Source organism: Schistocerca serialis, chromosome 6, assembly GCF_023864345.2.
Source record: "Schistocerca serialis cubense isolate TAMUIC-IGC-003099 chromosome 6, iqSchSeri2.2, whole genome shotgun sequence".
Taxonomy (NCBI): Eukaryota; Metazoa; Arthropoda; class Insecta; order Orthoptera; family Acrididae; genus Schistocerca; species Schistocerca serialis.
Window position 1 is genome coordinate 357,944,325 of NC_064643.1, and position 12,209 is coordinate 357,956,533.

Sequence of the window (12,209 nt, forward strand, 5' to 3'; positions counted from 1 at the left end):
CGCTTCGTATAAGGAGGGTAAACTTTGGACGACTGAGCAGTGGAAAAACATTGTGTGGGGTGATGAATCATGATACACAATGTGGCAATCCGATGGCAGGGTGTGGGTATGGCGAATGCCAGGTAAATGTTATCTGCCAGCGTGTGTAGTGCCATCAGTAAAATTCAGAGGCGGTGGTGTTATGGTGTGGTCACGTTTTTCATGGAGGGGGGGGGGGAGGGGCCTTGCACCCCTTGTTTTTTTGCATGGCACTATCACAGCACAGGCCTGCATTGATATTTTAAGCACCTTCTTGCTTCCCACTGTTGAAGAGCAATTCGGGGATGGCAATTGCATCTATCAACATGATTGAGCACCTGTTCATAATGCACGGCTTGTGGCGGAGTGGTTACATGACAATAACATCCCTGTAATGGACTGGCCTGCACAGAGTCCTGACCTGAATCCTACAGCACACCTTTGGGATGTTTTGGAATGCTAACTTCATGCCAGGCCTCACTGACCGACGCCATTACCTCGCCTCAGTGCAGCACTGTATGAAGAATGGGCTGCCATTCCCCAAGAAACCTTCCAGCACCTGATTGAACGTATCCCTGTTGTCATCAATGCTAAGGGTGAGCCAACACCATATTGTTCCAGCATTACTGATGGAGGGTGCCACGAACTTTTAAGTCATTTTCAGCCAGGTGTACGGATACATTTGATCACATAGTGTGAACCACATCCTATATAATTTACACTTGTCACAGGTGTTTTATAATGTAATTCAGTAATAAAATCCATACCTTACAAAAAATCATGTGCATTTGTAATCAAAGTCTTCTGAACTCAATAGCATTACTAGCTGAGTACAAACATCATTTGTAACAAAAACAAATGATCATGAAAAACTATACAGGTAGCAGTCCAAACTTAGTACTTCAAGTTCTGGCTATCAGCTAGTAGAATAGTTCAAAAGATTTCAAAATGCAATGCGATCATCAAAATACTCACATCTTGCGTAACAGAGTGCATGAGACCACTGTAAGGAATGTTTGCATTAAACCTCTCGACTATCTCTGAAAACGTTCTTCCACCTGGAGGTTGCTGTAGAAATTTCAGATGGCTTGACTCCGTCTGAAATAACAGGTATATTAAGACACCAAAAGTATCAATAGCTAACATTTTCATATATATATATATTGCAGTTGCGGCATGGTGTGGAGTTAGGAAATGTGTGTACATCATGAGGTTGCGTCAACACAGGAGGAGCTCCAGTTGTGAAACAGGAGAGGGTCAGTTTTGCCATCTCTGGCATCTAACAGCAGCAATGGCAAGTGTCATTCCATAACACCGATGACTTCATACTTCAATCCGTAGTCTGAGGAATCTTACCAATTTACACAAAAAGATGGGTTCACAAAATGTTAGTGTATCTTAAGACACTGAATACTTTCATAAAGTGTAATTTACACATGCAGTACATGTCTTACCACATCAAAGAATATGGAGATGGAAAATGTAAGGACCTGAGGCCATGCAAGAGGTTTTAAAACTGAAGGATGTCCTCTTACGAGAAGGAAGTAGAAAAGAAGAAAAATCACTGACTGTGCTGCTCAGATGAGCTACAGAACTTCATTACACTAGCAAAGTCTTACAGCCTTTCATGGATGGTGATTTAATACCAAAAATTTGGTGGTTGAAGCTGAACTTCACATCCACTCGAGCTAGAACAGTTTCAACATCTTTGTAAGGAGTTTATTGCATATTCTTTAGCACTCTATAAAAATAGTGAGGTGAAATTCTTAGCAGCACTGAAGAAAATGTAGAAAATTTGAGTTTCTCATGGAATTTATCAGCTTGTGTGTCTACAGACAAAGTGCCAGTAATGTTGGCATAAATATCAGGATCCATAGCACTAGTGAATGGGAAAATGAAATAGCTTCTAGAACCAAATCCATGCTGATCTGTGGCTTGAAGTAATGGGAAAATGAAATAGCTTCTAGAACCAAATCCATGCTGATCTGTGGCTTGAAGTAATTGATCTGCAGTACAACTGGGAATATAAAATCAGTTTAGATTTCTCCAAGCATTTTCCCTTGGGACTCACTTTCTCTTTTACACAAGTCTCCACACGTTCTCCTCACTCCATTCCCTCCAGGAACACAGTCACGTTACAGTCTGATTCAGTGACTACTCGACAGGTGAATCTTACACTAATAGCAGAAGTTAACATAGTCAATGATCATAGCAGAAAATTACACGATTACAACCTACAGATAAATCAAAAGGACATAGTTAATAACATATGTAGATCAGTAAATCTCAGTCAAACTAGAAAGCACAGATGGCTCCTGTATTACATAGTCCCACAGATGTTTTTTTCAGTGAGATCAGGAATTATAAAGACTGCTTGTACCCTAAAGATTAAGCCACACAATCCATTGTATACACGACCATATCCAATATCTGTTTCTAAAAAAATGTTAGTCCTAAATGAAACTGACAGGATGATTAATTGGAGTATTATTGAATCTTCTGATAGTTGGTAACCGAAACAAAATGTAACTGCGAGACTAGTACTAGATGCAAGAGGTGTTAATAAAATAATTGAACCTGAAAGAGATCATCTGTAACAGAAGAAATGTTAACCGAAACAGGGGCAAGATACATCGGCATAATGGATCTCATTACTGGACACTGGCATATATAACATCATAAAGACTATAAAAAGTACACAGCTTTTCTATTTGAAGGATGATGAGGCTTCAGGTATTACCTTTTGGACTGAATGTTTCTGTGTCAGAGTTATAAGAATCTTAGGTTGGGAAAAGCATAAGATAGAAGATTTTAATTTACGTTTATGACACTGCAGTTATATCTACCACATGGAATGAACACTTACAAACATTAAATGAATTTTTAGATAGACTAAGATCACAGGGAATTATGATTAAGCTACCAAAATCAAAGCCTGGTTGGGATGAGGTGAAATTTTTGGGACACACAGTGGGTACAACAGGAATCAAACTGGATCCACACACAGACTACATGCTATTAAACTTTGTCCAGAACCTTCAAACTGATAACTTTGTACCAGATGCCTTATAAGGATTACCTATTGGCTTACAATCAAACCAGGATGTAAAGAACAGAGAAACATTTGTGATATATTTCTTGAAAATTAACAACAACAAAAAAGATATTCAAATGCTCAGCCATATGTTAACAACTCTACAGCAGCAAGACAATAGTTAAAATAGACACATTCAAAGTATACAACAAAACATCTCAAATCAGGATAAAAATTGGAAGATACACAAAGGAATTTTGTTTCACAGGAACAACAAAACAAGTAAATGGTTACTATGCATCCCTAAAGACACCATAAAATTACTTACTTGGTATGTACACTTAGGTTATGCACACTTTGGACCAAAGAAATGTGTCACATGAAAGAAAAAGTACTACTACTTTAAAAACATGAATCAACTGGTGAAGACAATATTACACTACTGAGAGATATTTCAAAAGGTAAAAATAAATACTTCAGGAGCACACACATTGCTGTATTCCATTATTCCACAAGAAATTTGGCAGTTAGAGTCACCGGATTTCTTTGGCCCAGTGCCTAGAGGCTAGGGAGGAATGAGATAGATCCTGGCCATTTTAGAATGTTGGTCAAAGTTGGTAGAGTTGTACCCTCTAAGAAAAGCTACAATTAAAAGTGTAGTGAATAAATTATGAGATCACTATTTTAAACATGTTGGTACACCTAAGAACCAGTTAACAAACAATGGGAGCTAGTTTACATCCAAGGGCTTCCAAAGAGTGTTTGGCATGGGATAATGCTAACCACATTTTGATTTCACACTACCAGCCACAAAGTAATCTGTCGGAAAGGGTTATGCATTAACTGGGACATTTGCTCCAAACTTACTGTGTGACTAGTTGGACAGAAATAGTGAGTGAATTGGAATTCATGATGAATGAATTGCTATAGTCAGTCAAAAGTATCATCAGTAGACATAACAGGACAACAAGTAGGAGGGGAACACTTCTTGAAATAGGTAAAGCAGCCAGAAAAACTCTGCCCTGCAGCCAACATCAACAAAGAGTATTAGAGAAGAGATGAATCAAGAAGCTGAGACACGGAAAAAGAGATGGGAAAAAGGCACCCCTGTATTGTACAGAGTGGGAGGTGTAATGTTGGTTAAAAGTTACAAGAGAAGTGACAAGTGTGGAAAGATAACGAGCAAGTTTTAAGCACTGTGTAAGGGTCCATTCACTATAACCACATGTGAAGGTGTGATATTAACCAACCCAACAACCAGCAAAGGAACGGGCATTATAAACATTCACAGGGTGTAACAAGCTTATTAGGCAGTCTATAACAAATTAAATAATTCAGAAATAGTACATAGTTAGTTCTCGGCAGGGTTGATATAATTATAATAACCCATCATTTGTAACAGTGGGGAAGAGGTAAGATTAATGATGCTAACATTATTAAGGTATTAAATCTACTCACTGAGCAGCGGCAAAACACGCACATAAAAGACCATCGTAATTGGCAAGCTTTCAGAGCCAGTGGCTCCTTCTTCAGGCAGAAGGGTTGAAGGGGAAGGAAGAAGGGTGAAGGGAAAGGACTGGAGAGGTCGAGGAAAAGGGGTAGAGTTTGGGAAAGTCACCCAGAACCATGGGTCAGGAAGACTTACCGTACGGGGTGAGAAGGAAAGACTGATTGTTGCAGACTGTATTGGATGAGGTTTGAAAACCTGAGAGCTTAAAGGTGGAAGACAAGGTAATATGCAAGACAGAGATTACTACTAAAACATTGTGCACAAGTTACTAAGAGTGAGAAGCTAAGTGCATTGTACATAATGCAGGTGGGAGGTGGCGGTGAAAAACAGAAGGGAAAGACAATGAAAGATGTAGAAAACTAATACTGAGTGAAGCAAAGAGTAGCTGAGATGGAAGAAATTAACGTGAACTAAGACCAGGTTGGTGGTGACACCCAGTACTCCTCTTTGCTTCAGTCCGTTTTAGTTTTCTACATCTTTCATTGTCTTTCCCATCTATTTTTCACCGCCCCCTCCCACCTCTGTTACATACAATGCACTTAACTTCTCACTATTGTTAACTCGTGCACAATGTTTTAGTAGTAATCTCTGTCTTGCATATTACCCTGTCTTCCGCCTTTAAGCTCTCAGGTTTTCAAATCTTGTCCGATGCAGTCCCCAAAAATCAGTCTTTATTTCTCATCCCACATGGTAAGTCGCTCCTGACCCGCAATTCTGGGTAACTTTCCCAAAATCTACCACTTTTCATAGACCTCTCCAATCCTTTTCCTTCACCCTTCTTCTTTCCCCTTCAACCCTTCAGCCTGAAGAAGGAGCCACTGGCTCTGAAAACTTGCCATATTCAAAGCAGGCAAATTAAAAAGACAAGAGCTATTAAAAAGAACACACTCACTAACTCACTCACTAGCTCACTAACTCACTCACTAACTCACTCTCACTCCCTCCTGCAGAAAACTGGAAAACCACCTTTGCAGCCCACTCCTCTAACCTCTGCACTGTAAGTTGCAACTGACAGCTCACCATTGCAACAGTAGAGGAGGAACAGAAAATAGCAAAATCGACTACAAATAAGGAGCACTGTAAAGGACTTCTTACTGTAGATGTGGTACTGCTGATGGCTATGGCAAAGAGGGTAACACTTAAAACACTGCCCTGGGGAACACCATTCTCCTGCTTAGATCAATCAGACAGTGTGTCACCAACTCAGGTCTTAAAAAACTGCTGAGACAGGAAAGACTGTATGAAGATCGGGAGGTGACTACAAAAGCCCCATTGATGCAGTTGTGCAAGAAGACAGTGTCTCCAAGTAGTATCATATGCCTTACTTATATCGAAGAGTAAGTCGATACTGTGATGCCTATGGAGGAAAGCCTGCTGAATAGCCACCTCTAGGAGGATCAGATTATCGACAGTGGACCGAAATCTTCAGAATCCACACTCAGGGCAGCTATGGAGTTGCCTGGTATCTAACAACCGGACCAGATGATTGTTAACCACTCGCTCCAGGGTCTTTCCTACACAGCTCATTAAGACAATACTCCAATAACTACTGTGCAGTTCTTTCTGGTTTTTGGTCATGACCAAGTGCAGTGTCACGGATCTTAGTCAGTGCCAATTTGAGCTCCCGCATGGAGAAAGGGGAGTTGTAGGCCTCATAACTGTTCGTCTTGGGGTCATAGATGTCCCAGTCAAAACTATAGCACACAAAGACAGAGAGGAGTTACAAAATGACCAGACATCAGTCCCAATTGATATAAGAGAAGATGGCTAAAAACAGGCATGTGGAGAAAGGGCTAAAAAAGACACCATACAGAAACAGAGATCCAAAACTAAAAACTAAATGGCCTTCACGATATTGCTTTGGCGGATAAAAGTAAAACGTGGTCAACAGCCCATGCATCATTTGCTAAAACTCAGACAGCAAACCCAAATGGGAACGTTAAAGGTTACAAAATGGTATTCTGTCAGGAAGTGGCAAACAGTCAAAACGTGGGCGTAATGTGTACAATGTGGTGGGGTAGCACCACTTATCAAGTGAGTGGCTAAGAAGGCAGTGCCCAGTACGCAGCCTAGTTAAAATGACTTACTCCTAGTGGGAGGGCCAAGAGGAGGTTGCCCAAGCCACTGGAAGAGGCTTAATAAGCTGGAGCTTATTCCCATAAAGGGGGGACCATTGGCGATGCCAAAGGGACACCACCTCCTGACAGATGGCAACACAGAGATCATCAGAGGGAATATAGGAACTAGCGGGCTGAAGTACAAGGACTGCAACCTCGACAACAGCGTCAGCAGCCTCGTTTCCTGGCAGACCGATGTGAACAGGAACCCACAGAAATAACACACTGGCTTTACCAAGAGTGAGCAAGTGATAGTTTTCCAGGACAAGCTGCTCTAAGGGATGGGTGATGTACAGTGCACATAGACTTTGAAGGGCACTGAGTGAGTCTGAGCAGAGGACACAATTGAAAAGTCTGTGTCACCGGATGTACTCCATGGCCTGATACAGGGCGAAGAGATCAGGTGTATATACTGAGCAGTGTGTCGGAAGCCAATATCAAAAGACATGGGTGCCAATGACGAAGGCACATGTGACCCCATAGTCAGTCTGAGACCCAACAATGTGTACAAAGGTTCTATCGTGAAGTTCCATGCGAAGGCCGTGAAACTGAAGGCGATAGAGCGAGGCTGGAGTAGTGTCCTTAGGAAGCGAATTAAGGCCAAGGTTAAAATGGGCCACTTCAGGAAGCCAAGGTGGTAAATGGTTCACACACACTGGGAAAGTTGCAGGTAGTGTGAAGTTAAGCCACTGTAGCAAGTTCCGAAAGCGGACTCCAGGAGGTAACAGAGGAGAGGGACGCGCCGCATACTGGTGATCAAAGGAATCATCGAAGAAAGAGGCATAGGATGGATGGCCACACGTGGCAGACAAACAGCATGCATACCTGCTGAGGAGAAAGTCACGGTGGTAGCACAGTGGTAGTTCAGCAGCTTCAGCATACAGACACTCAACTGGGCTTGTGTAAAGGGCGCCAGCGGCCAAACGGATGCCATGATGGTGGATAGTGTTGAGACGGCGTAAGAGGGATGGATGTGCAGATGTATAAACAAAGCACCCATAGTCGAGTTTTGAACGGACACCGGGCCGGTACAAACGGAGGAGGGTGGTTCAATTGGCACCCCAGGAAGTACCATAAAGGACACACAGGACATTGAGGAATTGCATACAGCAAGCTGCCAGGTAAGACACATGGAAGGACCAAGAGAGTTTCCTATAGAGCATGAGCTCCAGAAATTTTGTAGTATCAACAAACGGAAGTTCAACAGGCTCAAAATGGTAGGAGAAACCAATCGCGCTGCCAGAATTTCATACAGACGGTTTTGTCAGTTGAAAAGCGAAAACCATTGTCAATGCTCCAGGAGTAAAGGTGATCAAGACAGCGCTGAAGATGCCGCTCAGTGAGACATGTCTGGGGAGAACTGCAATAGATAGCAAAATCGTCAACAAAAAGGGAGCTGGAGATGCCCGGCAAGAGACACAGGCCATTATGGAGTTAATGGCAATAGCAAAGAGGACAACAGTTGGGTCGGAACCCTGAGGCACACCGTTTTGCTGGATAAATAAGTCCGACAAGGCAAAACCCACACGCACCTTGAAAATTCTGTCTTTTAAAAATTTCTGAAGGAAACCGGGCAGGCGGCCACGGAAGCCCCACCAGCACTCCAGTAGGTGTCGCAGGCCTTCTCCAAATCAAAAACCATTAATGACATGGATAGATAAAGTGACGAGAAGGTCAACTGCAGAAAGGCGCGCTCGAAATCCTTACTGTGCAGTGGTTAGTAAATTGCGGGACTCCAGTCACCATACCAGCTGGGCATGAATCCTATATTCCATCACCTTGCAAGCACAACTGGTGAGAGATGGGGCAGTAGCTAGAAGGAAGGTGTTTGTCCTTACCAGGGGCTTAGGTGTGGGTATGGGTATGGGAGTGGCTTCATGCCAAAGGCTGTGAAACATCCCTCTGCCCAGATGCAGTTGTACATGTTAAGCAGAAAGTGCTTGCCCACAAGAGAAAGGAGCTGCAACCTCTGAATGTGGATGGCATTTGGCCCTGGGGCAGAGGATCGGGATGAAATGAGAGCATGATCTAGCTCCCTCATAGTAAAGGCGGCATTGTAGCACTCACAATTAGGAGAAGAGAAGGGCATCGCCCAAGCTGCCTCCATTCGTTTCCAATAGAGGATAGTGAGAAGAGCCTGAAATCTGCAAAATGGTGTCCCAAGTTGTTGGAGATAGCAATAGGGTCCATGATGGCATCGTCTGCTACTGTCAGGCTGGAAGTTGGGGAATAGATCTTTGTCACAGAGAGCCGTCGGAAGTTGGCGCACACGACAGAGGAAGGGGTGGAACTGTTAAAGGAACTAGTGAATGAAATCCAGCTAGCTCTTTTGACATCCCGAAGTACAAGATGACACTTTGCACACATCTGTTTAAAATGAATGCACTTTGCCTGCATAGGAAGGCCATTAAAAACACAGAGAGCACAGCTCCATGCGCGAATTGCATCGCGGCATGCCTCAGTCCACCAAGGGATTGGGACAAGACATAGTAAAGAGGAAGTGCGAGGAATGGAACATTCTGCAGCAGTAAGGATAACATCTTTGAGATATTCCACCCGCTCATCACAACTGGGGAAATCTTGTTCTTCGAAGGTCACCAGGGAGGAGTAAAGCTGCCAGTCAACCTTAGTAAGCTGCCATTTGGGTGTGCACGTAGGTGTGATAGGAGTCAGCAAACAGATAGCACACAGGGAATTGTCGTTCGAGTAGGTGTCAGAAAGAACTGATCACTAAAGAAGATGGGCATGCTGGGCAGCGCACAAGGATAGGTCCAAATGGGAATAGGTGTGCAAGGAGCCAGAAAGGAAAGTAGGTGCTTCAGTTTTAAGGCAGAGGAGGTTAAGTTGGTTAAGATGTTCAGCCAACAAGGCACATCTCTGACAGGTCCTGGGACAACCCCTAAAGGGATGATGTGCATTGAAGTCACCGTCTAGCAAAAATGTGGGGAGGTGGCTGCCCATAAGTTGAAGGAAGTCTGCCCTGGTAACATCGAATGATGAAGGGGCAAAAATGGTACAGAGGGAAAAGTCAGGTGGAGAAGGAAAAGGCGAACTGCAATAACTTGAAGATGGGTAGTCAGGGAGATGGGTTGACTATGAATGGCATCCTGTATAAGCATCATTTTGCCCCCATTAGATGGAATGCCGCCCTCAGAGGGAAGGTGAAACCGAACCAGGAAAAATGTGAAAGCTCAAAGTGGTCATGAGGAGGCAATTTCGTTTCCTGAAGGAACAGTGCTTGGGTAGCTCAGTTAGTAGAGCACTTGCTCACGAAAGGCAAAGATCCCAAATTTGAGTCTCAGTCTGGCACACAGTTTTAATCTGCCAGGAAGTTTCATTGTGACACCTCCCTTTGGCCCTTTCCCAGATAGGTCATCTTTGTCATATAACATATACCCCTGTAGCACAGGGACATCTGTATCTTTAAAATGCATTTATTTTTAATAGAAGCACAAGGGACATGCCTGTGCTAGGAGTTTCAGTTCCTCCAAGAGTCCTGAACCCATTCATATTCCACTGTAGTATGGAAGCCATGTCATTGGTGAGGTTTTAATTTAGCCCTATCTTTGCACCGGGGAGGTGGAGGACTTTAAGAACGAGGGGGAGTCTAGGGGCTGCCTGGATCCAAGGCATCTAACTCCATGATATCCTCCTCAGTCAGATGGGAAAGAATGACATATGACAGTGCTCAGGACAGCTTTTGACCCAAACGTCTTGAGGCTTTCCCTGCACCCTATCCCTTCAAGATGAGGGGGAACGGGGGTGTTATGAGGGACTCTGCTTTTCTTGTACCTTTTGGATGCTCGCTGCGGAAATGCTGGTCTTTCCTGGTGCAGCTACCTGGATTTCTTTGTCCTTACTCTTTTTCCCTTGACATGTACACATGCACTTACAGGTGCTTGTGGTGGATACAGGCACAACAGGTGTCATCTGTGTCGAAGCGTCCACCTTGGGAACAGGTTTCTGCACCATGGAAGAATATGAGGTGGCAAAGACAGAGGGTTTCGTTGCCTTGTAGTATTTTTTGGCTTCAGCATAGGGGATCCGCTTGGTCACTTTTATCTCCTATATTTTGCATTCTTCAGCAAAAACAGGGCAGTCTCGGCTCCAGACTAGGTGTTTCCCAGAGCAGTTGATGCAGATTGTGGGAGACAGTCAGTTAAGTCCCAGTGTCATGAGCAGCTTTTCTGCAGTTCCTGCAGATCACTTCACCTTCACAAATCACAGCTGTATGGCCGAAATGCTGGCATTTGTAGTACCGCATAGTGTTTGGAATGTAAGGCCGAACATTAAGTCAAAGGAAGCCCACCATAAAATGTTCAGGCAGTGTTAAAGAATTGAATGTGACAATGAAAGTGGCAGTCTCTTCAGTTGCTGCATTACTCCTGCATGTTCGTTGCTCCACATCGACTATTCCCTGGGATGCCCATTCTTGCTTCAGTTCTGTTATGTGCATGTCCATGGTATCTCAGCATGTGGCAATGCCCTTACTGGAGTTGAGAGGTGTGCATCTCAATAATGATATCATAGTCACCCAGTTTATGTGCTTTCTTAAGAAGTTCTACTTGTTTTGACCTGTTAGTTTCAACCAACAATGAGCCATTACGCAATCGTTTCATAGATTTTAATGTTCCAGCAAGGCCTTCCAAAGCCTTATTGATATAGAAAGGGGACACTTTTTCAAATGTCTCCTCCTTCCTCTTTATCACCAGAAACACATCATTATTCATGCCTTCATGGGCCCTGTTACTGGAATCCATAGTATTCTTGTTATCAGGAGGACTAGCCTCTCTCATTCTTTTGGATGAACAGATGTGAATACTCCCAAGGCAGTACTCCCTTCCCACTGGGAGGAGAAGAAGATTTCAAGGGTTCCTTCTGGTCCCACGAGCAGCTAGGGGAAGGTTCTAATATTTGTTTAATGGGTTTACTAATGATAATTATCATGACCACTGTACAATGTAATAGAAGTATTTCAAGTGATACACTGACTGATCAGTTTAGGTTATAAAGATAAAAATGTTTCAGACAACAGCTGCAGCAGTTTATTACTCCTGTAAGGCGTAAAAAAGTAAAATACTCAAATAACTAATATGCTGACAGATTATCTTTGAAGACAAACTGAAAACAGTTAGAGGAGGAACCCAAGGTGTTTGTAACTTGAGTAATTGTTTAACAATATTGTACAAATATCTCTTTTGTGTATGTATGTTTGTTTTTCTTTTCTTTTATTTCCTTTTTTGCTTGTTCATTTATATGGGGTAGCATATGTAAGGGTACAAAGTCTCCCTTATGAATGTTGATTTTATATCCATGTTGTGTAGCTTCAAATAAATGAACAAGCACAATGAGTTGAGAATTAGCATGTTTCTTTTTAAGCAGATAATTATCTTTATTTTCAGAATTGTTTCATTTTTGTACTCTGGGGTTGTTGTATTCCTGTCTGAGGAATTCCTTGCCAGCTACTTGCAGCGCCAAGGACAGTCAGGCTGCCCATCATGTCATCTCAAGTAGCAGCAAAGAGACTCCA

At 42.9% G+C, this 12,209-nt stretch overlaps 1 protein-coding gene across 1 annotated transcript in view; it reads right to left on the reverse strand.

The window, feature by feature from the left end:
• Positions 1 to 12,209, reverse strand: part of LOC126483610 (dnaJ homolog subfamily C member 13) — a 380,828-nt gene that overhangs the window by 284,611 nt on the left and 84,008 nt on the right. Inside the window, exon 7 of the mRNA XM_050106649.1 lies at positions 994 to 1,116. Within this exon, the coding sequence (XP_049962606.1) occupies positions 994 to 1,116 (123 nt within the window). The remainder of the gene's footprint in view (positions 1 to 993; positions 1,117 to 12,209) is intronic.